Raw genomic sequence first — 26,140 nt, forward strand, 5'->3', positions numbered from 1 at the left:
GGGTGCATATCAGCACTCGAAGATACTCATAAGCAGGCTCCAAGCTGTTGGACAATCAGCTGCTTAGAGCTCGTGCTGCAGCTTGCCTTCAGCATTGGTAAGGCCACAACTTTTCTGGAGCAACTTGGGTCTGCAAACCCAAGCATAAACACAGTTACTGGAGGTAGGAAGGACAGAACCAGAGGACCCCACTCCCCAGAGCACAGAGCCAGAGCTCTGCTGGCACTGTGAAGGCTGTTCTGAAGCCACTAGCAGCTAAAACAAGTTTTGCCCAGCAACCTAGGCTGTACTCAGAGGCCTGTGTTCACGAGCAATGTGCTCTTCAGAACAGCTGGATCTAGCAGGAAACCTAATGGTGTTCTGGACAATAACCCTCTGTGGAACAACAGAAAGTTCTCACAGGCTTAAAGTGCTTTCTTCACCACAACCAAATAAATGCTAACAGCTGGCTGAGTGACCTGAACTGCCCTGCTTGTCTAGCAGCCCATTTGTGTGTGCAATACTCACATGACCACTTTTGCTTTACCTTGTGACAGACAAAATATTGTCACAAGGTGAATCAGACTTTGGACCTGAATAGGTCGAGGAGGACAATACTCTACAGCTGATCTCAGGGCAGAATGGAGCTTTTTTTTGAATCACTCTCTGTGTGTCTCTGTGAGCAGGCCTACATGCCAGACCAAACCAGCTCACCATCTAGAGTAAATTATCAAGGCCATTTAGCTTGTACATTGGGTCAATCCTATGTTAAAAGACACACGACAGGCCAGTGTTGTCCCTAAGTTTGGGGCTGAATGTCATGTCACATGACAGTGAAACAAATTAAAGCTTTACTAAAGATCATATGACCCATGTTACAGTTAACCTGGCTTCAAATCACTTTATGAAGGAACTGAATATTCATGAAGTTATTAAACTGCACTTCTTGTTTTAAGAGAAAAATAAATATCTGGGAACCTCTAAGTTTCGATGTCTTTCTAGCAAATACGATTTTTTGCAAGATTTAGAATTGAAAAACAGTATTTAAGACTGAGAGGTCCTTTGGGACTCTCCAACTATGTCACCTCTTATTGTACCACACCTGCAGAGGCCAGAATCACTACTCAGTGTCTTAAGATAACAGCGTGCCAAAGAGAGCAGGGTACTGTGAGCACCCCACCCCAAAGCAGAGAGAAACCACTATCTGTAACCCAACAAGCAGCCACCATCAGTGAGCTGACAAGGCTTCTGTAGTTTGTACAGCAAAATACATCCTAAAGCTTTACAGCTCCAGTGCCAAGGTGTGCTCCCTCCATCAAGGCTGACAGATATCATATGACTGCGGATCTGCACCAGCATGACCTTTCCTGCAGAGCCAAAGCATGTGCTTTGTGAAGAAGTGCTACCATACTTCTCCCGACACACAAAGTCAGGCTCAGAGAGAATGAGATGTAGTCACCAGAGTCCAGCTGGAAGCTAACAAATGTTGCTTATACACAGCCCCAAAAGAGGCGAGCATGTGAAAAGGGAGTATCTACAATAAATCCTCTAAATCATGTCAGGTGAGAGCAAGCAAACACGGTAGCATGGAGCTGACGCAGCCCACAGCTTCCTCCTTAACCAGAAGAGGGCCGCGTTGGCCCCCAGGCAGGCTGCTCCCATCCCTTGGGCTGAGTGCTCCCGTGCCCCGGGCGGCTGACCCCACCGGGCCAAGCCGAGCAGCGGGCAGCAGATGAGGCAGCACCGGTCTCGCCAGCGCGGCGTGAAATGAGGGCACAGGGCTGCAGATAAGAAGGATCCTCGTTGCGTAAGTGGCTCAAACAAACTCTGTGGAGCGGTAAACACTGCGCGGCAGCCGTGCCTGGCACGCCGCTGCTCGGGGCTGACATCACCGAACTGCTGAGCCGGCGCGACTTCCAGCAGCAGCCCCACGCCTCCTAGCACGGGTACAAACAGCCTCCTCCTCCCCTCGGGTGAGGGCTGCCCCGGGGCCGACCCCAGGCCGGGGCTTCCCTCCGCGGCCCGCCGAGGCCCGCCCGCAGCAGCGCCCGGCCCGCAGGCCGCACGGGGCTAAAGGGCACCGGAGCGAGATGGTGATACCCGGCTTCGTCCTCTCGGCGGCCGCGGGGGGCGGTGACAGGGCGCGGGGGACACTGGGGACACTCCTCCGCTGAGGGACGCGGCTGCCATCGTCGTCCCGCCTCTCGGTGTCACGCACCGCCGGCACTGCGTGATCTCCGCCCGGCGCCAGTGTGGTGCGGGGGGCGGGAGAGCAGTGCCGGTGCCGGTCAGGTACGCTGTGGAGGGGTCTCGTTGATGGGGTCTCCGGTCGGGTAGAGGCTGTCAGCGCAGCGTGCAGGCGGGTCGGGTGTGCTTACACGTCCTGAGAATAATTGCGTTTTGTTTTCTGATACAAAGGATTAAACACCAGGCCCAGAAATGAGGAAGGTTTTGTTTGTGGAGCCTGTCATTTTCATCTATGTGTTTGCCTCTTCCCTGACGAGCCCACTGGTGCAGCAATTCATTTACCGGCAGCTCTGGGAGGAAGAGTACAATTCCACTTTTGTAAGCAATAGCAGCATCAGCCACTGCGAGCAGAATAAAAGTAGCCCGGCTTATATCAAGCAGAAGGTAAGAGGGGGAAAATAAGTAACAATTGTAAATAAACTTACAGTCAGGACGTGCTGTCTCAGTCACCTCCTTTTATATTGTTTTACTTAGCCTTTTATATACAGAAAAGAAAGCAGTGGTTTTGTAACCCGCTGTCACTACTGTCTCATTGTTCTTGTATTGCACTGTAGGTAGCTGAGTGATTTAAAGGCAATAATTTGTCTCCAGACAGATACCGAGATAAATTTGTAGGAAGTGAAAATCATCTGGGAGGTCTGGGCCCAAACTGGCATTGTGCTGGTATTACTGTGGGTACAGCTGAGGGGTCCACCTTCCAGTTAACACCTGTGCATGTGTTCATGATCCGTCAGTCTTTTGTGACTTCTACATTCTTTGTGACTATGTAAAGTTTAGCAAATGCCCTGTAATTTTCAGGAATGAGATCTGGTTTAGAACATATTTATTTCAGATGATTTACAAGGATGAGGAAAAGGAGAGATTCAGATTTTTTTTTTTTTTTTAAATGTAATTTTAAAATGTGTAAAAAATTTTAACTGATCTTTGGATAATCAAATGCAATTGGTGGTTTACCATTCAGAACGCTAGCCTGGCTTGTTGGAGTGCAAAGACATCTAGGTGACGGCACTGCATGGTCAATTACATTTTTAGCACTTTTTCATAGGGTTCAGCATGCTGGATAGCTAACTGTTGGTTGGAATCTCCTCCGTTGCACTTTCAGTACAGTTTTAATGCTATATTTCAGCAGTGCCAACTATGGACAGCCAGCAGAAGAGATGATCATATGTGATTTTTCCTTTCCCCTTTTCCACCGTTATCCCCCCCCATGTGTTGTATATTGCAGTTCTGCAGTTACTGGTTATGATTTGGATTTAACTGGGGCACTGACCCAACAGAAAGCTCATCACTCGGGTTTGGTGGTTTTTTTTTGAGTTTGTTGCCTTTTGAGCTTTGCTTTTTTTCTGAAGCAGCCACTGCTCTGACAAACTGTGTGGCCACATGGTTGCTGTTTCTAACAGGGGATGGCAGAGGAAACACATTTCCAGAAGAGGTGCAACAGAAACCATCCTTGGCAACAAGTGGCAGTCAGATTGGATTAAGTGGAACACGAAACCACAGTAGGGTCAGAAAAGTAGATGGCTCAGACTGTAAATTGCTCAGAAGATGGAGTTATGGAAACAGTCACCGTCATTCCCCTGTGCTGCTGAAAAGGTGGCACTTAAAAATTTTTGCTCACATCTCAGAATTGAATCTGATGTGCTACATATGCACAAGACTGAGCACCTGAGCTTATCTGTCCTGTTTATAATATGTAAACAAATGTTTTTAATGACTGAAGGTGTTCAAAGAAATCATTCAGGATTTTTAACATGGAGTAGGTTCTTCCTTATGTGACAGAAGCCAGCCTTAGTGAAAGAATGTGCAAGGGAAAAAGTCAATAGAATTGTAGTCCAGCACTCTTTCCTCAGCTGACCAATCAGCCATATGCAACCCACTGGAACTGATTCGGAGATAATAGCCATTATTGTCTGAGAAATGCTTGCACATTACTTCCAAAAAGTGTTTACTTTAGTATTGGCTCCGCTTTTGGTGTTGTCGGTGGGCATTTTGTCATGTGGAAGGAGCAGCTCTAAGAAAACCACAGGTGGTGCATACAGTTCTAATCACAGAGCCCATCAAGAAACCTACATTTCACAGACATTTCTGCACTTTGCACTTGCCAGAAACCTCCCAAATTCAACCTGATTTTCAAATTGTTACCACTTACGGTTCAGAATATAAGACTTTCATATTTCTTTGGCAAAACACTGAAGCAGAGTACTTAATTTCAGCTGAAGTTTAGGTAGCGTCTCTGTGTAATATAGTAGTGAATTCACACATTGCAGGTTTTGGGGGATAAAGGTTACAAAGTATAATTAGCTTGGTATTTAACACAACACTTTCAAGACAGCAGTTGAATAATGGCCAATAGAACCTCTTCATTTCCCTTTCCTGCCAAATTTTGATTCCCTCTATTTCAATGATTGCCAGCAGTGCGTGAGCCTTTGAACAAGTACACTCTTGTCTGGATGTCTTGCCTGCATTTTGATACCACACTAGTTGCATAGTATAAGAATATAAACCAGTCAAAATCCCCATTCATTTCAGTGGAACCTCATCTCTGTGCTGAGTAATTACTCCTGTGTAAAAGACTCTTTGACTCCTGGGTCAAAGAGTAGATTCGGTAACTCAACCCCAACCCGTTTCCTGAGAATATATGAAGTATGTGTTCTGGATTTTCCAAGACCATCCTAACTAATTTATGTTTATGGATGTTGTAAATTTTGCTGTCAGGAGTGTTCCCAACAGGAACAGGCCCTGTTTGGCATTAACATTTTGAAGAACACCTCCCTAGACGATTTAGTATAAATCCTTCCGTTCTGAGAATGGAGAAGCTTTATATGAATTTCACCTATTTCAAAGTAAAATGTAAAAGGAAAATGAAGATAAAAATCACTTGGAGCCTGCAAGAAAGTAGAATATAATTCAAAAAAGGATAGTCTTCGCAGCATTTAGATTAATTATTTCCTACAATATGAAGGAAATTAGTCATTTTACAATAAAATGAGTTCAAAAGTAATTTGAATGCAAGTTGAAGCAGTTTAATCACTGGCTTAGATAACTATATTGGTTTTCTTTTATTAGCTGAGAAAGAGCTATGTCATTAAACATTATTTGTCATCCATCTTATTTATGATCCAATCCATGCATTTTTAATTTTATGGGCCTGTTAATTTATCGTGTCCTGTACATTGTTCAGCCTTAGGCGCTACACTTCTCTCTTAATATAATCTTTATACAAGCAAATTGCTTATTCATTTTCATACTTTACATTTTGAAATCTGTGATTTTAAGAAATATTTCTGTTTACCATGAGTACAACTTTTTTTCAAAGAACAGTGCATTTGTAGATTAAAAATCCCTAGACATTTCTCGTCAAATTTATGTAGTTCCACTGATTATTAAATTAAATTACATGATTTTAAAGAAGCTGAAGTTTTGACCTATCATTTTCTATATTTCTTTCCATTGACTTCATAAAAAAATAAAGTAGACAATTGAGTGCCTTACACTCTAAATGGAGTTTTCCTGTACTTCTGTCTTTTAGTCTTCTTGTCAGTAGACAAATTTTTGTCAGCAATTTTATGGTCATTCGCTGTATCTGGGTGTGTAGTCATGTTCCTTATGTTGCGCAACTACTTCCAAAATAATGAAACCCAAGTCTTTGCTGCTTTGTTCCTTCAGTTTTGCACTTCATTATGGTTTGGCAGTAATACTTGTATTGTATGGTTAAGATGATACATAAGATTTAGTTTTATTTCTAATATATTAGCATTTGTTTGACACTCATGTCTTTGAACATGATGATCCTAGTAAAGAAGCAATACCTGTAACTACATCAAGTGATCTTGTCAGCAGGAGAGCAGTTAAAAGATCAGAATAGCATTTTACATCTTGGTTTGTTCAGTCTTTATGGTTTTGACGCTTTCAGGGTGACAACAGTGCTGGCTAGTAGACGAATCTATCACAAAGTCCTAAGGTAGTCAGATACCATGAAGAGAGTAAAAGACTCCAGAATGCTGGGGATCTTGAGTGCTTTCCTTGAGGGCCCTTCTATCAATTGAATTTTTATCTTACAATAAAACTTGTATCCTGTCAACAAAGGAAGAGGTTTAACAAGAAACTCGTGGTCTTTGCCCTTAAATTATAAATAAGAATATATAAAGCATTCAGCAGCTTTTAAAATTGCCCAAAGTACATTCCTGGAAATTCTAGGGGTTTTCCATCTTTTAAATGCTACTCAGTGAGGATTATGTTTGCTGCAGAGGAAACACCTGAAGTGTGGCATGTAGATGGCTTGAATACAGGCTGAGAATGACTTGGGAAGACTTAGATTGCTGTACCTGCTGTGGACTGATGAGTGCAACTCCTGCCCAAGTCAGTGGGATACCTCAGAAAACTGGAGGAAAACTTTCAGAGTGACTTTACTCTCTGCATCTAAGTTTATCTTACAGAGAGTAAAGGGTTTGTGTGAATGAAGTTACTACCTTTTCCCCTGCTACTCTTCTGTCTGATCAGGTGGTTGTCTCTGAGAAGGCTGTCATGGCTCTGTCTAGCCTGCGTTCATGCATTGAAGGCAAGATCAGAATTGGCCTGCTGAGCTGGCTTCATAACAAGATAGTGGTTTTTTTTATTATTATAATCTTTTCTTTAGTTCTTTTTTCTGCAGCCATCCCTGTTCCCTTAACTGATTGTTTTTCAGCTACGTTTGATTTTTATACTTCTGTTAAAAATAATTTTTTCCCATAATGGATGTTTACAGTTTATTTTCATAGTATTAGCTGCTATTCCTTATTTGAATACCAACTTAGCATATCTATAGAGACAACATTGATCTGGACAGTTTCTGAACCCAGAGCTTTCCAGTGTTTTAAAGAATACTTAACTTACATATCTGTGAGTCAGTATAATTTTTAATGCTGTGTTTCACATTTGTAGCTGTTGTTATTAACGTTGTACACTGGGATGTCACAGCAATTGCTGATCTGTTTACTTGCACAATGTGCTAGTCAGTGGATTTTTTCTTGTAACCTCTCTCAGTACAATTATTTTGGAGGAAAAATGATCTCCTGTGAGTAGGGAGCATGGGGTGTGTTCCCTAATCAAAATCTGTTTTACAACCAATTTCCAAGGGATTAAAATAGACACATTGCTCTTTTGCCATACCTTGTACTGAAGGAGATTCTTACCGTGTAAGCACCAGCACTGTTAGTGCTCTTGTAAATGCACATTCAAAAGAATTGTTGTCTTGCCTCCATTGAAACTTCTCTGTCAAATGTATGAGTAAATCTGTATCTTAAGAAGCAAGTTCTGGCTTAAAATGTGACAAGGGATGTTTGAGGAATATTGAAGGTAAAAGTACAAAAGCAGGAGTCTTTGAATATGCAATTCCCTTGTTTTAACAATTACTGTAATATGCATTCTCATAAACATAATGTACTGTATTTTATAACAGGATAATATGTCACATAATCTTAAAAAATTATATTGTATGTATTCTGTTTTATAATAACATAATTTATAATCTATAAACATGTACTGTGCTATTCATTATATTCTGTGCTAATCATAATGCAAGTCTAATATTATTATAGATTATATGATTTATTTTTTTTTCCAATGCATTATAGTATTTACAATGATTTTTGTTTTCTCTTTTCAGGTAGTTCAAGAAAAAGCCTCTGTTTTTAATATGCTGTTAGACTTAACTGGAGCAGTTCCGAGCCTTATAGTTGCCTTTGTCATTGTAGCTAATGGGGATCACCAGGGACGCAAAAGGTCTTTAGTTTTACCATCAGTGGGAACTTTGGTTGCTAATATTTGTCTCGCTGTAATATCATATTTTTCCTTGTCACTCTCTATCCTATTTGCGGTTGCGTTTATTAGTGGGCTGTTTGGGAGTATAGCAACTTTCCTTGGAGGAGGCTTTGCTTATATAGCAGATGTGTGTCAGGATGAGAAGCAGAAAACAACACGAATAGCTGTGGTGGATTTGATTTTTGGAATTGTGTCTGGATTGGCAGGACTGTCATCTGGTTATATTCTAAGAGGAATAGGCTTTACATGGACATTTGCGACAGCATCTCTGCTTCATGCTGTTAATATTATCTGTATTATATTTTTTCTGGAAGAAACAGTAGATGTATCTGAATTCCAGCGTGAGGCACCAGGATCCTGTAAAGAAATTCTTAAAGAGACATTTTCTGGAGTGTACATGCTTTTTAAAACTGCCCCTTATAAGAAGAGAATTTTAATAATTGTGTTGCTTTTTACATTTATGATGTACTTGTTTACTGCGACCGGTGGGAGTTCACTTTTTACACTCTATGAACTAGATGAGCCCCTCTGCTGGGATGAAGTATACATTGGATATGGAGCAGCTGCCTCCACTTCTATCTCTCTGACCAGTTTTTTTGGTGTTTACTTATTTTCTAAATGTCTCAAAGACATTTATATTGTCTTTATCGGGATATTTTCTTACTTTGGAGGAATGGTCATGGCTGCTTTTGCCAGAACTACCCTGCTCATGTTTTTAGGTGAGTTTGGAATCAGTTATTTCATGGTCAACAGCTTACATGAAAATACTTCTATGTTATCTATAGTGAGTGCAAACTGGTAGATATTGGACTTACCAACTTGAAAGGTCATAGAGAGGTAAAATATACAAGGTTGGGCAGACTCATTTAGGATATAATTAAAATACTAAATGTGTGGAGAGAGAATGGAATTACTTGCTTATGATTTGGTTTAAGTTCATATGGATATATTAGATTTACTGATTTCTCTGCACTTGGATAATTGTGTCTCAGTGCACTTTTTGACTTTTCTATTGCCTTTTGCTATATGGGGAACTGAGCATTCAGAAGTATATGACATTCATTTGCAGTGTATTGGTAAAATACCATAGGTTTTTTTACTTCAATATCTTATGACTGATTCATTGTCTTACAGTAAGAGTACCATCTTTGCTCTGCTTTATGCCTATTCCTGTTCTCCGAGCCATGCTGTCAAAAGTGGTTCTCACTGGTGAACAGGGTGAGTAGAATTTGGTTTTAAACAATATAATAATATGCTATTTCAGAACAGAGATGCACTAAGATTACCTTTAAACAAACAAATATATATTGGCATTTTAAGACTGCTTTTCTTTCAAGTTCCATATAATATGACCCTGTGTCATGATATTCATGGGTTTTGATTCTGGATTTAATATAAACAACATGTTCTTAAACTACTGCAAATTTCAACCTTCAAAGGAGATACTGCTTTAAAAATAAAGACCATGAGGAACTTGAAGCAGAGGAGTACTCAAGATTTATACTGCTGTGATTTTACAAGTGCTTTTATATTCACAAGATTTGGCATGTGGGGGGAAGATATTTCTGTTATTCAGTCAATGTCACACTTAACAATTTAGAAAGGTAAGCAGTAGGTGGTCAACCTTCAAAGCACTTGAAAACAATTAGATTTGGATCCTGAGCTATGTACCTGGCTTCACTGGTGCCCTCACATGCCCTAAAAGATGTAACATATTACTTATCAAAGTCATTTCCTTATGAAACACAGAAAAAAAGCATGTTAGGCCTTAAAGTGTGGCTCTAATATACCATATTTCACTTTTGAAGAGCATAAACATTCTAGAAGCATTCTCCTAATTTGTTTGGTTTTATTTTTTAAAAGACCTATCTTTAAACACTAAAACAAAGATCTCTTTGTACTTAACTATGCTAACATACACCTCTGGTTTGCAGTTTCTTGGCATTCTTCAGGGATTTAGGTACTTTGAGTAGTTTGATGCAGGAATCAGGTTGCCTCTGGTCATCTTTTTCTGCTTACCTATTGTGATTTTGTTTATGGTCCCATGAATATGAATGCATCTTGGGAAAATGTGTTTTGAGAAGACACTGATGGGATAGATTGCCACTCCAATGGTTAGTTCAGTGCAAAAAAATGTTGTTTCTTTCTTTTCAAAACTGTGGAGATGGTTATGTGCTGAACCAGCAGTCTTTGTTGCATCAGAGCCTTTTCCACATGTACGGTTTAGTATGAGGTGTCCCTGCCCATGGCAGGGGGGTTGGAACTTGATGATCTTAAGGTCCTTTCCAACCCTAACTATTCTATGAGTCTATGATTCTAAGAGTAAAGATTAGAGAAGGAAGAAACAGGAAAGCGTGAAAATTGAGAGGAGAATGGGAAAAGGTAAGGGATTAAATGTGTAGAACATGGTTAGCTGAGGTGAGCAGTTTAAACTTCATGTAATAAGCAGATTCAAAAGAGTAAGTAAGGTGACATAATAGTGGCAAAGAAAAATTGTTTTGATCAGGGAAATTGGTTTTTTTTGGTTTTGGAGTTTTTTTGTTTGCTTGGTTGGGGTTTTTATTATTCAAAAAACAAGTTTTTTATAGGAGTCCCCACAGAAGGTAGTGAAGACATATGATACTTCAGTGCTTGATACTTGCATACCAGCTAAAATACTGCAGCTAGATCTTTCAAAATAAGTTTTGAAACTTCAGTACTTTGAAGGGGGGTTGGCTTTATATTGTTTGTAATTCATCCATTTGTTTTTGGCAGGTGCTGTGTTTGCTTGCATTGCCTGTTTAGAAGTTGTGGTCGGCACTATTTCACTTTCAGTTTTTAATATTCTCTATGCAGCTACTGTTGCATGGTTTTCAGGCTTTAGCTTCCTCCTGTCAGCAGGCCTTTGCCTAATTCCACTGGCTGCCCTATGGTAAGTATGGATCAAGAGGGTGCTTCTGACTGCTTTTGACAGTAATTTCCATTTTGACATGTCTTGAAGCTCAATGATTTAGTGCAGCAGTTCTCAAACTTCAGTATTTGCTAGTGTGCTCTAGTTTCACTCTTTTTCTTTCAACACCTACACCTCTGCTGGAGATTCCCATCACCAGTTCCATTCTGGTCCTGATCCATCTACTATGTCGTGAACTTGCAACCTAATTCCCCCAAACAGAAATCTACCCTGAATGTACTATTAATACTATGCTGTGCCCTTGACTGCATGTTGTATGTGTCCCTTGGTTTGAGATCTTTACATGGTCTTTCTTAAAGGAAACCCTTTCATGGAGAACAAAGATAACAGATCACTTGAAAGGCATGAGTAGAATTTTGCAATCTGAGCTATTCTAGGTGTTAATGAGAGTTATAAACATCACCAATAATGCAGTGAATTTAATGGAAAGCTATCTGTCCTGATCCTTGGTTATGGGTACCTTGTGACCCAGTGCTGTTAATGCAGATCTTGTTACAGATTTTAATGTAAGGGCTCATATGAATAAACCTCTAGACATGTTTAATAAACATGCCTCTAGTTTTTGCATCTAGTCATACCTAATAACCATCTAGTAATACTGACAGTGAAATATCATTATTCATGAGTATTCACAATAATGAAGTTCACTTTAAATTATATCCAGTATAAATTATGTCTTTTCAGGATGCTAGAATACAGATCTAAATGACAGGAGGATCACTTTTCATTAGATAGTTTTATACTCAGGAAAGGAAAGCTGTTTTTCTCAAGAGGGTGATACCCTTGCTTTCATCTTTTTTCATAATGTTTAGGCTTTACCTCAATCAGCTTTATCTTTACATCAGCTGCATTTTAAGTTTTAAATAGGCAATGATAATGCTGCAGATTTAGAACATTTCACATAATTTCAAGTCTGTGCCTGTCTCACTGCATTGTTTTACACAGTCTATTCAGAGAAGGTGTCAGTGTACCCATGGTGGCCAGGAAGGCCAGGAGCGCCCTGGCTTGTATCAGAAATAGTGTGGCCAGCAGGACCAGGGAAGTGACTGTACCCCTGTACTCAACACTGGTGAGGCTGTACCTCGAATCCCATGTTCAGTTTTGGACCACTCCATTTAAAGGCCTTTTCCAACCTAAACCATTCTATGATTCTAATTTGTACTAATGGTGACTTAAGACTGAGGTAGTGATGGGTCTCAGACCCAAGGGATTCTTGTGTGTGTGGAGAATAATTTTCAGTAGAGTAATAAAAAAATGAGGATTTCAGTTATATTAACAGAGGGTTTAGTTGAGTGCTGTATGGTAGAGCAAATTAAGAAAGCACTCTCTTCTGTGCAGAATGTAACAGGTATTTACCATCAGTTAGTCCATCCTGCAATCAGGACTGCATTCATCATCACTATGAATTCTTTAAAGTTATTTTTCATTTCTTTCTGCCATTAATGTTTCAGATAGTCTATGCTTTCAGTAACCTCTCTCTAAAATCTTTCTTTCGATACTGTAGTGCAATGTTACTGTTTGAGACCTGAAAGAGTAGTTGTTCCAGTCTAATATATCAGTCATTTAGTGCTTATCAAAGACAGCAGTAATGATATTGTCTAACTGGTATAATAGGGGCAAGCACTGTCATTGCTTTTGCTTACTAGGATACCTCAAAAGCTTTGTGCCACAGAAGATGGCCATAACAGAGCTATCAAGTGTGTTTGTTGGTGCTGAATCAGCATGCTACCTTTAACTATCTCAGCTAAAGATATATGTCTTATCTGTGTCTTACAGCTGGCTTCTGTGCACAAGCTGGAATGAGGAGGACTTGGCTCTGCTTGTATCTGAAGAAGTTTCCAGCATAGAAAGCATTGATAGTTGAACAAAGGATTCATCTACTTGGGTTTTCTATTCTGACATGCAGTGGCAGAGACCATTATGTCATACAGAGACCACAGAGAGAACACAACAGTTGCAGATGCAATCTCAAAGTGGCCCTGCAGCAATAAGCACTAAATAGGTAGCACTCTATATCCAGTCTCGTTTTAGCACTTTAATAAAGCTAGCTCTCATACTTAACTAGGCAAATAGGCTGGCAATGGAGATTTTAATGCTGCTTTCAACTTGAATTAAAAAAAAAAATAAGGTAGGGTGATACTCTTTGCACTTACTTACACTTCCTCAAGTTTGAGAATGTCAGCTGTGGATTCTGATACATCTTGTGTCATTTTAAGTGGGGTGACAGAGATAAGCTTATCAACTCCCTACAACTACATGAAAGTAAGGATGGAGAGAGGAGGTGGCTGATCTCTTTTCCCAAGCAACAAGTGACAGGACAAGAGGTAACAGCCTCAAGCTGTGCCAGAGGAAGTTTAGATTGGATATTAGGAAAAATTTCTTCACTAAGAAAGTGATCAGGTATGGAACAGGCTGCCCAGGAATATGGTGGAATCACTGTCCCTGGAAGTGCTCAAAAAACAGGCAGATGAGGCCCCTGGTGATACAGCAGTCCTGGGGTAAAGGTTGGACTTGATGATTTTAAAGGTCTTTTCCAAGCTGGTTGATTCTGTGGAAAATTCATAAGGTGATGGCAATTCTGCTGCAGCCACCGGAGGTCATGCCAGCTGAGGGTGCGGTCCACTGTGTACATCTTAATAGGCCTGTTTTAATGGTGAAGCCCCCAAACCTATCTAAAATGACTCAACTAAACGGCATTTGTTTTCAGAAAGCAACCCAGCTGGAGGCAGTACTTGCACATGCTGTAAGTAGACTCACTGCTCTGCAGTTAGCAGAGTGTCTGTGCAAGTTTAATGTATGATGTGGGGACCTTGCCTGTGACTTGACTTAGTTCTTAAAATGGATTTTCACACAGAGATGTCGTACTTATTTCAGCTTGCAAAGTGTGAAGTTAGGCCCATGCCTACACTTTGCAGAGGCCATATTGCACGTCTATTTTTATAGTTTTCTATTTATTAGGGTCTGGATCCAGAGACCTATTTTTTTGTCCCATAGATACTTCTTGTTTTCTAGTTAATTGGCTCCACTTGGTTAAATGTTTCTTCTAGTGAAAACGTGTAGTAGCATTTCTTTGCAGTAGGTCTTTATTATTTTTTTAACAACCCTGAAATGAGGTGACCAAATCTGAATCGTACATCTAATCATCTTGCAATGAATGCAGCATAATTTATGAGCACTTCAACAGCATTTCGTCTTCAAAGCACTTTATAAATGCTATTAAGAATCTCCTTCCACAATAGATATTATCCTCCCTGTTACAGAGAAAGAGAAATTAAGAGAGGACAAGTGACTTGCCCAGGGCCACACTGCAAACTGGTAAGGCTGCCAAACCTAGGAACTGGTTTCTGCATTGACTCTTCACCTTTTTGCTTGAGATCTTTAAGTAGAAATTATCCAGAGTATTAGCTTCTGGAACATAGAGCAGAAGTGTAAATAAAACACCATGTTAAGGACCACTGCCATGTGTTTTTTAATGTGACAGTTTGACAGCCAATACTGCTCAGATCCCTGAAAGCACAAGTGAGTTGTGTAAGACTCTCATCCCCCAAAACAGATTAGGTAGAGAAGTCAAAATGATGTAAAGTGGTTGATATTCACACAAGGAAAACTCTAGGAAAGCAACTATGATGTGTGAACTGCCTACAGACGCACAAAGTGTAGCATTAAAAATGAAGACAGACATCGCATATGCTGTATAATCAATGATCTGCTTACAGCTATTAATATCCATCATACAAACAGAGTACTTCTGCAGAACTTCTCAGTGGTACACCACCAAAAAATACCAGTACCACCTCATGATGATACTATTGTACATCCTGTTTGATTGATAGCATTTTTTTCCAAGCTATGTATTGTGATCATGGAGAAGGTCAATAAGGTAGAGGGTTTAAATGGGATGGGGGGTTGGAACTAGATGATCTTAAGGTCCTTTCCAACCCTAACTATTCTATGATTCTATGATTCCAAATAATGCAGGAGACCACTGCCTCCCACTGATGAAAACAGTGCTGTTTATCCAGGGCAGGGGAATGAACATTTACACAGCTAACAGCTATAGCCAACTCTTACACTTTTTGAACTACCAAGGCTGATGTTGGCTATTAAAGTTTAGACATCAGCCAGTAAATAAAACTGCGTATCTCTCCTCCCTTGAGCTGCCCAAGTTGCTGCCAACTTGTTGGAGAAGGGAGCTGTTTTACAATAATCAGTGGGTCCAAAATATAATGAGTGCTTGTTGAGAGATTAAGAGAACACTAGCACAAAGATTACATTGTCTTCCTTGCCTCTTCATTATGCAGTTCTCTAAGGCTTTATGAAATTAACTATTTCTCACAAAACTGCCTGAAAAAGTAAAGCTAATGAAGTAGGGGTGTGTGCCTTCACTTCCTCTTCTGCAGTGCACACCTCTGCTAGCATTCAGAAGGTGGCAACAAAGCACACCAGTTCTGCAGTGGCATTGTATTGGTGCAAATGAGAACAAGCACGTACACTTCAGGAATGGCTTTATTATGGTTTGATTTTGGTGTACAAAGTACTTGCTATTTGCAAAGCATTTCTGGTAGGTGCAGTATTAAGAACTAGCTGTAAGTTTAGCTCAAAACACATGAAGGACATGAACTGTGTTGTTAAAGCACCTAGCATGGTGCAAGCTGAAGAAACCAGGTACTAATGCACTTCAGATTATTAAAATCTTCCAAGTTTATAATAGTTGTTCTATTTGTATATAAATGCAAATTATTTTGACATTAATAATTAAATTTGTTTTTCTAACACTTCTGTTGTATTTGTAGTTCTTGCTTAGTTTTTGACAAATGGCCAATGGGATGGCTGGTGGAGGAATGTTTACATAAACAGAAGTATCAGCACCATGGTATCATCTAGGAAAATTTTCCACAACGAGAGCACTCAGACATTGGAGTAACCTCCCTGGGGAAGTGTTGGATTCCCCAGCGTTGGATGCTTTTAAGATTCAGCTGGGCAGGGTGCTGGGCCATTTAGTCTAGGTCATGCTTTGTCTAGAAAGGTTGAAGCAGATGATCATTGAGGTCCTTTCCAACCTGGTGTTCTAGGATCATGACAGCAGTGCAGGAAGATGTGCTTCTGCCTTCCTCCTGCACTTTGAAGGAAGGATACTTTCCAAAACACCAGCACCGAAAAGAGGTGGGGATTTGCAGAGCAGGGAGAGCACTGCTTGCGCAAGAAGTCAGCATGGAGACTTGCGTTGCATCTGCATGGCCAGTGGATCTGCAAATGCTTCCCTCGCATGCCCTTTGCTCTTGGATGTCTCTTATACATACCATTTGCTTTCCAGCCTTGCTTATCACTAAAATCAGCTTCTATGCAGATATAATGGACAACATAACCTCCTTGCTCTGAATTTGGCTTGATCTCATCCAAGATTATAACAAACAAAACTACCTAGAAATTACATCCAACCTCGTAATCTGTGAGAAACTCTAGTTAAATTATTTATCTTAATGTAGTTTTGCTCAGATACAATAGTATTCATCTTTTAACCAACACCAGGAAAGGCCAGTTAGCTGGACACACTGAAGCAGGGAGCTACAAGATACCAGTAACTGTACAACTTTGGGATGGCTCCCTGTTTTCTGTATCAGCTGTAACAATGCTGACAGCAAGGCAGACCTAAAAATCATCCTAAAATCCATGCCCGTATCTTAATTTATCCCAGAGGCAGCAAGGTAATCCCTCAGCTTTTCTGTGAGCCTATAGCAACACAAAGCCTACTGAACCTCAAGCTTGCTTTGTAAGAGTTCACTTTTGCTTTATACAAAACTGCCAAGAAACTTGTCAATTATAAAATATCATAGCCAGTAGTTCCACACTTCCACATTCAGTTTATTGGTCCTATATTTAACCTCAATAGGGAAAAAAATACAAATGAAGTAACTTGTATTTCATAGCACAAGCCTCTAATTTCTGCAACTCTCAAGTGAAATAATTTTAGAAGCTTCACTTCTTACATGAAACAAGTCTAAATATAAAACCACTGGTAATGTGTCTCATACTGTGTCATCTCAGTGTTTTTAATTTGCTGCAATGTTTGGCAACAGATGAACATAAAAGCATTGTAAAATTTACAGGAAAAAATGAGAGGCTGGCCCACAAGGATAGGGAATTTGTGGCAGCTTTATGCACGAGATGTTCGGGATTGTGAAAAGAGGTTTATAGCAATATTTCTGCTAAAATTACCTGCAACAGAACACTAAGTGCACTTGGCAGTTTAACCAAGTCATTAAAGCCTAGTGAATAGACAGTTCCTGTCTTTAAAATATTGTTTAAAGCTCCCCACATATGACAAGAGATGACACCTTTTGAACCAACTTTTTTTTTTGATTCCTGATATGCCACATCACATTAGCTGCCTCACAGGATTTATGACATATACACATGTACGACATCAGGAAAGTGATTCCAATCCCAAATATAATTACACATGACCCCCTCAAATTAAGCACACAAACCCCTTTCAGTGGCCTGCTCCTTTAAAAGCTGTATGTAAGTACAGGTCTCACTGGCTTACTTAAGATCCAATTTTGGTAAACCCACAAAAAAAGGTGGGTTTCTGTATCTGTCATCTACTACCACTGCATCTTCATTTTCTCACTGTAGCAGCTTTATCAGGTACTGTCATACTTAGGCACTGTGCTCCTCCTTAACCTCCAAATACTAAAATACCATGTCTAAGAGTGCTCTTTGGTATCACATTCCCAAATGGATTTTAAAGCACCTTCTTTAAACTCCAAGAGCGCTTGCTTCTACTTTCAGAAACCAGAACATCCTCCCTCAGGGACACAGATAAAAAAAAATTCCAGACCTTTAGCTCCCTTTTTACAGTGGTAACTTCCAGTTCCACACAAAAGCTTAATGACTCAGGCACGCAAAACTGTCAACAGGGAAGGGATAAAGTGTACATAGCAGGACTTATGATGAAATATATTTTGGAACGCAAAAGTATTTATAGCAAACTTTTATTCAATAGTTTAAAAAGTGTACGGAAATTGTCATGAACAAAGAGTTAACTTAATGGAAAACACCTCCTCCTTACGAAGTTCTTCTGCAAGAAGATCTGTTAAATGCATTTACCTATGGTAATCAGTTTTAAAATGCATGGTTATTTTTGGATTTCTTGTATGCATATATAGCATTTCCATAGTTATGAAGCTATTGTCCTGAGCAGTGTATGAAAACATATTATTTAAACTACCTAATTACAGGACATTTATATAAGTGACAACAAGCACAGAACAGTTTGTAGAATTTAAACATTTAATGTGCCTTTTCATCAAGGAAGGCAAATAATAACTGTAGGACTACTTAACACTGTGAGCGTCAGTGTGTTTAGGGTACCATGTATTTAGATTTGCAGTATATAGACACACACAAAACATTTTGGTGGAGTACATTTTGTTACAATAAACCAAGCTTATATTCCATCATCATGTGCGGTTCTCCCATAACCTCACTCTGTGAAGGATCTGGAAAAAAAAAAAAGTTGAAAGAATGAGGCTTTTACAAAGTTACAAAGACCAACAGTAACTATTAACATGACCTTATTTCCCCTCCACTTTAAAGCTTAGCGCAAGTTACTGATTTTTTAAGTGTTGTACAACACAGGTCTGTAACTCACAGGTCTGTATGGAAAGCAATGATCAGATAACAATTACATCTATAGTAGAACAGTGTTTCCTAAAGACACACACACACACATTTCAAGTAAAACCAACCAGTTCTATAACAGCACAGTCTCCCATAGCCTGAATCTCAAAGTTGAGTTTTGTGTGTAAGAAAATTCAAGTCTAGGTGAAGCTTTTCCCCACAGGTGTCCACATCTTTTTCCAGTGCCACTTCTCTGCACAACAGGAGCTCACACCCCTCCCTTCTATTAGTTGGGACATACTCATGGTTTCTCTTCTCCATCTAACTGCCTAGTTTCACAGAAATTGTGTCCTTAAATATCTCCAAGATTTCCTTCATTCTGTAAAATATGGTTGACATTAGCCACTGTACACCAAGGTTATCAAGAAGTGTGCAGAGGACACAAAAGATACCAATACTGACAGTCTGAACTGCGTTACCATACAAAAAAATTAAAATACTGCTACTAATAATAAACCAACCCACAAACAAAACACACAAAAAATGCCACCACCAAATGAAGAGAAACCCACAATTAAAAGGTTGTGACTGCACTTTGGAAGAAATATACCTCTCCTTATGGGTGTATTGACTTGTTTTCCTTCCACACATAAAGCATATTAATGCCTCAGATTACTCCAGACACACCAAAATTACCTAATCCAGCCCCAGATAATAAATAGAACCTTATCAATACCACTTTTAACTCACTCACTCCTTAGAACTTAATATGTGACAGCTTGTTGTGAGCAATGAATGGTAAATAACCAAATTCCTATAAATTACTCCTGACACTGCTCTATCACAATAATCTACAATTCCTTCCCTTGGCCCCTGTAAATCCATTCCAGAAAATAATCCCAGGTTTACCTCATGCCTCCAGATTCTCATTTATCACTCCGTTATTTCCAGTTTCCTATCTCCCTGGCTTTTTAACTCCCTAATCCCACCTCAGTACACCCTCTGCCTCCTTCCATGCCCTTAGCTACCAGCTCTAAAGAAATAATTTTTTTAAACTATTTTTCCAGGTTTATTCTATTCCACACATACCAACCGTCAGCCAACAGGCGCCCATCCTACAACTGCCAACTGCTCAGTTCATTTCAGGGAGAATACCCCCACCACATCTCTGGTTCATTAGTTCAGGATCTCTCCTCTAGCTTTTCTTTAATTACAGAACTTATAAAAACTTTGTATCTTTGTAACCTCCACCTGTCAAAGTCTGCACAAGTAGCTCAAAAGTTTAAGGGGAAACAGGCGTATAATATTAGTGCATAATCTTCTACTCCTTTAGAAACCTAGCCTACAAGCAAATCCTGGCTTACTCACTATTTCAGAGACATTTCCACAAAACTAGCAGCTGAATAACATTTATTTCTCCTTCCCCCAGTGCTTCCTCACCTTTAGGAGCTCAATTTTTTTCCATTTTGTGTTTAATTCTCTTATTCCATAGAGGCAAAGAACTTCAAAAGTAAAATTTGGGAACTGTGAATGTTTCCATAACATTCGAAACAATATATTTACCATTAAGGATATCTTCAAAACTGATGGATCCATCATTTCCCCTCAGAGTATCCAGTGCTAAGTTTGAGCTGTGAAGAAAGGGGAGGCGCTGGACCTGTAAAAAGAAAAGAGTTAATATTTTTTAAGTCTGAAATTGAGGCGAGTTTACATTTGGATTTCTCAGACTGAAGAGACTGAGAAAAATCAACAAAGTCCCTTCTTCCTTCAAATGCAACAATGAAATAAGAGAACTATTGGCACACACAGATAGCAAAACCTAGAACACCACCATCTATCATTTTAAGAAGATCAACCTTTCACTAGATTTGTGGCTTTCACTGCCACGTAGCTACTACAGCAAATAGCATAAAGATAAAAAAAAGAGGGGTTTTGTCCTCCTCTGTTACCACATAAAGCTGGGGAGGATCATGGCAACAAACACATCTACACCTTGAGGTCGGTATTGGGCAACTGACATATACTGCAGTGTTTGAAAACCACGTTCCAAGTTTCCTACATCTCTGACACAAGTCGGGAATGTCAGTGGAAAAGCTGTATGTATTTTCACATCTAAACATAATCCTCCTTGCAGTTAATCTAAACCATAATTATTTGCCCTATCCCCACCAATTTTTAAGTTTCCAGTCCACAGCCAGTTTCTTCAAACCTCTTCTATACCCTTCAGCCACAGTATTACAAAAAAAATTGAGTGGTACACATAGCATTCAGATCCTAAATATTCTGAGAATGGCATATCTGCACTTACAATTTCATTTACTACTAATAGTGGTAACTTCAGTTATATCACGTACATGTATTGTTATCATAAAACTATCATGTAGCTATCTCTTAACACAAAAAATAGGTTGAAGATTTCCATAGCACTACTGGTACAATTGTTAGAAGTTGAAACACACTATTCCAGTAAATATTTTATGAAAGTGAATTTAAAGCACAAGAGAACATGTTTCCTCCATTTACCCCCAAGAATACCTGAGACAAATTAGCAGGCTACCCTCGCCTGCCTCATTTTCTGACACGTGCTAACCTAAGATATGAGAAAGCACAGCTGAAATCACAGAATGTCTTCATACGTCCTGTCTGACTTTCAGATCTTCAGGACCACTAATTCCTGCCAAGTTTAATGCAGCTCACTGTGGTTCAGTAGTACCTGACCCACTGGAAGGGAGTACAGAATTGCTCTAACTCATTTGGAAAAACAACTCTTAATAGTTTGACAACCTTCAAAAAGCCAATAAAGCTAGGACTAGTGAGCTTTCTATGTTTCCTAAGAGACAAAGTCAGCCTCCTGTCTCCATCCTAGGAGATAGGAAGGAAAAGGAGACAGACACAACTTCCCAACTAAGAGTTAAAACCTTTGAACTTAACTCCCATAGACTTCCCCTGATCTACAAAAAGGCTGCAGAACAAAATAAGCACTGCTTCAGTTTTCATGTTACCTCTGTATCTACTCCCAAACCACTGCTTGTTTCAGATCTCTAAATCTCTTTTCCCTATACATGCAGAGATTCCCCCTTCCACGGAGGACAGTATTAATTTTAGGAATCAATACCAATTATTCCTACTTTTCTTTGAAGCCTTACAGGAAGCTAGTCAACAGAAGAGCTAGAGCACTTCACCAAGTAAAATTTAAAACAGCAGCTGAAGATTTTTAGCATACTGGCTGTTCTGGGGACTACTGATTGCAAAGTTTGCTTAGCTTGTTTTAGTAAAGTGGTACAATGAAAATAATTTCATTTGGAAACATAAGGTATTTCAACAAAGAAAGATATCCCTCCGAAAGCATGTTGTGAGATAAACAAGGGGCTTAAGTAACACAAGTAGGATTAAAATGCCTACCTGTTTCACTGCTCTGAATTCCATCTGCAGCTTTAAAGGTGCATGGAGTCCTTGAATATTTCTCAGCGTCGCAAAGTTTGTTTTATCTTGATTTAACTGGAACTATCATAAACAACACTGATTTTAGAAAAAGTTACTTTCAAGTACAGCCATGGAAGAGATTTGCGACATCCTACTTAAATTAACATGCTCATTAAGGTTTTATGTAAAAATTCCATCATACTGTTATGTGTCTCAAATGTATACAGAAGGCAGTAATATGGTAGTATTTGTTTTATGAAGCAAAAATGAATTTTTGCTGGATTTTATTACAAATCAATAGCTGCATTTTTTTTTTTATTTTAGACAAGCAGGACATATAACACCACCAAGTGGTGTAGTTTTGCACTGCTTTACTACAATATTGGCAGCTGGAAGCTAAGTCTGGTTGAAAGGAAGAACACAAACTTGAAACCCACAATTGACATTATTGCTAGCCACAGAAAACTGTACTTGAAAACACTTTTCTGATCAAGTAGGGAAACAGAGCACCACATATACTCGTGTGACTCTGAAAAGTTAAAGCAAGCTCATAATTTTTACAACTGCTCTAAAACAGATTGGTAAAATAAAGAAAATCTATTTAGCAGAGGGTTCTTTTAATGAAAAAGTGCTGGCTCATGAATCCTGAAGGACACAAAAGGAACTTATACTTAAGGTTAAACTTAAGCTTGAGTCCCCAGTCTCAAATTTGGCTTCTACAGTAGCTACTACATGGCTGAGATGCTGACAAAATAAAATACTGTAAAGGAAAACAAAACCCACAAGCTTCTTATTTTAAAACCTGTACTCAATCATCATGACAAAATCCTACTAGTACAAGTGTGTCATCTAGTTTACGTGAAGGTATCTTAAAAACAGGAAAAGAGAAGTCACAGGCATAATACACATGTTCTTCATAACATACTGAACGCTCTTCAAAAGTTACCAGAAAATACTATTTCTACATCTCATCCTAAACTTGCAATTCTGGTCACATTACTTTTTCATTTCTTTTATTTTATAAAAGTAGGGGTCTTTATCTGGATAACAAATACTTGGTTTCTACTACTGCTACATGAATAACCTACTATTTATGGCTGTTAAGAATAACCGTTTACTACCTCAAGTCAAGTCTTTTCCCATTCCGATGTATTAAAAAAAATAATTTTTGGATAAATTTGCCTTACAGAAAAACAAACCAAACAGTATGTGGCAAAAGCAATTTGAGTCTCACATAGTTCCTGTGCGTTGCAATTATTTTTCATTGTTTTATCTATTTCTGTCCTTTCTTCCTCTCTAGCATGTAATCTTTTAATTATGCAGGTTTTCATATGGCAAGAACAGAGTTGAAAACTAAGTTAGAGCAGACAGCTATAAAAAGCAGTTAACAAATAGCTCTGAAACATTTATAGGATTCATAAATATGCTTGTGAAGTTGGCGTCACATTAACATCACCCTTTAACTCCAGACAACACTAGCACTGGTTAGAATTACAATATCTTAGACACTACACTGGACCTCATGAAGCAATTTGCAACATTCTATCCAAATATTGCCTTTACTTCAGGACATTTTATTCCATCAACTCTTCTGTGCTGACAAAACAGGCACCAGAGATGAGCTTCAGTTCAATCAGATTTAGACAAGACAGTCAGTCTAGTCTGCCCTTACCTTCAACCTATGGTTCACAGTCCACTCTTAAGCGGTCCACAAGTGATGACTAAGCCAGACAAGACTGCATATACTTAAGACAAACTGTGTGTATAAAATTTCTACATGGAATCGAGTAACTTAATGAAAATATTTGTGTGTTCACAGACTGAAAGTCTGAAAATGAAGATACATGGTAAATCTACATACGAAATGGGAGGATCAGCCTTCCAGAACTGACAGGTATGCCCCCCCACCTAACTACAGAGGCTGCATACAAAACTAGCTTAGTAACGTTTAGTCATCTAAAAGTTATTACGTAAATCCCTATTTGGAAGCTCATTTACATACTTGAAGTGGAGAAAGTCACAAGTGGGAGGTCAACATTAAACACATTTGCCAGTGATGTTATTTATATAAATAAAATACTATTGTTGAACATCTTTATTTGAGTAAAAGCAAGACCCTGCTCATGATCTGTTACCACACACAGCAGTCCAGGTAATCACACTGTTAATTTAAACTTCATAATTAGTTCAGAGTAAAGATGGCTGTATTTGATACTATACTTACATTTTTTTCTATCAGCTCCAGCGGGTGGCTGGGCAGCAATTCACTTTTCACATTTGTAAAACTAGATATACAAGCAAATAAAAAAAAAAAAAAATTGAACTTCAAATTACCCGGGATATCGTTTTAAGTTACACTGCAAAACTAAACTCAGATACAAACATCAACCTAGAGACACACAATTAGCACAGTTTGAACTATTAAAAAAAAAAACCAACAAAATTTAGTAGTGAAGCAGCAAATAAGACCTCAAACTACAGCATTACCAGAAGAAAAACCATTTACATTTCAGGCATCTTTTTTCCTTTATGTTTAACAAAACCAAGTGACTGGCTTTTTCCTTGACCCCCTTCAGAAATATAGAAGGGCATTAATAAATGAAATCATCATAGATTTTTTATGGTATCTAACTTCAGAAGTCTAAGCTTTTACAGCTGAATACTGCACATACCCACATACACACTCACAGCTGTATTGCTCGCATTTTTAACTCCATGAACTTATTTTAGATTCATTATCCAAGACACACAGTTTTGTAATAATGTAAAATGACAAAACCCAAGCCCACTGTTTTTACTATATTAACTCTACTTTTTATACAGTGCTGAAATTAAGGTACAGCACTCATATACATGTATATTAAAACTAGCATATATTTCATGATTATTAATACTTTGACATCTCTTTTCTAAAGAGCAGTATCACACAGGTAAAAGTTCAATAAAGTTATCCACTTCTTGAAGTGATGTTTCATGGAAAATTCATGCTTGAAAGACAATTTGATTAAATACATGCACTTCAGGCTATAGCTCTTCCGACACACCTTCCAAGAACCTTCTTTAAAAAGCCAACATTTAACACATGCTTTCTCCACGTATCTAGAGCTCAACATCGGCTATCTATGATTCAGCAAGAAAAAGCAAAGCATACCCTCTACGCAGAAGATCATAACCTTCAAATGATCCTGAAGCCGAAAAGTCAATAATTGGGATAGTATCCTTCAACAGAGAAGCAGCGCCTCTGGAATCCTGGAACAAAAGAAAAAGTGAGGATTATTTTAACAGAACCAGATCCCTTTTGTTTGGGCCATCAGGCCAGGCAAATGAAACAAAGTGCTCAGACTCCTTAACTACCCATGTACAACTACCTATGCACTTTAGAGTCTCTTTAAAACAAACAAAACACAAACCCCACCTAACAGAATTCTTTCTGAAAGTTTGATAACAGTTAAATATATTGATAACACAATTTAGGATCAGGCTGAAACAGTTAAGCTCAAAATTCCCCCTTGTTCATTCCCACCCTGCTCTGCAGGGTTAGAATGGTAAAAGGGAGGTTATGCTCAGCTGACAGGACAGAAAAGTCTGAGAATTCATTCATTCACTCACTTCACACGGACACAATCAAGAAGGATCAAATTGATTTTAGCTATGGTTTAAGGCTGCTATAAAGAGGACAAGGCATATCCGAGTGGTCTAGTACGGCACTTAACTGAAAGGGCAAAGGAAAAACAGTGACTTGTAGAAGACCAGAAAAAAAGACACCTTCACAGACTAAGCAAAGCCATCTTAACTAAGATGGCTAAGTTCATACTAATCTGCCCAATTTTACTGAAGCGATTTTAGGACTGTTCACACAAATTGCTCCACCAATAGACCACTGTGCAATGAATTCTGAAAGATGATGGCAATAACCGCTGGCAAGTGACAGTGATGAGCTGTTCAACACAGGAGTTCCCTCTAGCAGCACATACAGATCCAAGAGAAATCTCATGCTTATAGTCAAGGCCTTTTGTACTTACATCTTAACTGTTGATAACCTAACAGCTACTAAAAAAACATAAGATACCTGTTATTACATGCACATTAAGCATCAGCAAACTAATATACTTAACCCTA

At 39.0% G+C, this 26,140-nt stretch overlaps 2 protein-coding genes and 1 long non-coding RNA gene across 5 annotated transcripts; 2 read left to right on the forward strand and 1 right to left on the reverse strand.

Moving 5' to 3' along the window:
- Positions 1–1,783: 1,783 nt before the first annotated feature.
- Positions 1,784–15,750, forward strand: SLC46A3 (solute carrier family 46 member 3). Of its 3 annotated transcripts, none has more exons than XM_062615103.1 (6): positions 1,784–1,925; positions 2,398–2,610; positions 7,871–8,744; positions 9,160–9,243; positions 10,780–10,936; positions 12,752–15,750. In XM_062615103.1, exons 2-6 carry the CDS (start codon positions 2,419–2,421, stop codon positions 12,837–12,839), a joined length of 1,395 nt encoding a protein of 464 aa, XP_062471087.1. In that variant the 5' UTR covers positions 1,784–1,925; positions 2,398–2,418; the 3' UTR covers positions 12,840–15,750. The 3 variants fall into 3 exon arrangements, with proteins under 3 accessions (XP_062471087.1, XP_062471088.1, XP_062471089.1); XM_062615104.1 differs by lacking the exon at positions 1,784–1,925 and adding an exon at positions 1,942–2,234; XM_062615105.1 differs by lacking the exon at positions 1,784–1,925 and adding an exon at positions 2,230–2,271.
- On the forward strand, positions 9,250–10,518 carry LOC134161860 (uncharacterized). The gene is made up of 2 exons (XR_009964112.1): positions 9,250–10,246; positions 10,347–10,518. It is a non-coding gene; the product is annotated as an uncharacterized LOC134161860 (long non-coding RNA).
- Positions 15,751–18,250: 2,500 nt separating the features above from the next.
- On the reverse strand, positions 18,251–25,288 carry POMP (proteasome maturation protein; the record flags this gene model as incomplete). The annotated part of the gene is made up of 5 exons (XM_062615378.1): positions 18,251–18,477; positions 20,162–20,255; positions 22,001–22,102; positions 24,246–24,306; positions 25,173–25,288. Coding segments are annotated over 5 exons (441 nt in total), but the record flags the coding sequence as incomplete, so codon positions are not given.
- Positions 25,289–26,140: the final 852 nt, after the last annotated feature.

This window comes from Pezoporus occidentalis, unplaced genomic scaffold (assembly GCF_034315485.1).
Source record: "Pezoporus occidentalis ecotype Australia unplaced genomic scaffold, CSIRO_AGI_Poc_V1 ctg18, whole genome shotgun sequence".
Classification (NCBI taxonomy): Eukaryota; Metazoa; Chordata; class Aves; order Psittaciformes; family Psittacidae; genus Pezoporus; species Pezoporus occidentalis.

Coding starts and splice junctions, on each gene's coding strand:
- SLC46A3 (XM_062615103.1), top strand. CDS start 2,419: ATGAGGAAGGTTTTGTTTGTGGAGCCTGTCATTTTCATCTATGTGTTT. Junction 2,611..7,870: donor CGGCTTATATCAAGCAGAAG/GTAAGAGGGGGA, acceptor TTCTCTTTTCAG/GTAGTTCAAGAAAAAGCCTC. Junction 10,937..12,751: donor ATTCCACTGGCTGCCCTATG/GTAAGTATGGAT, acceptor TGTGTCTTACAG/CTGGCTTCTGTGCACAAGCT.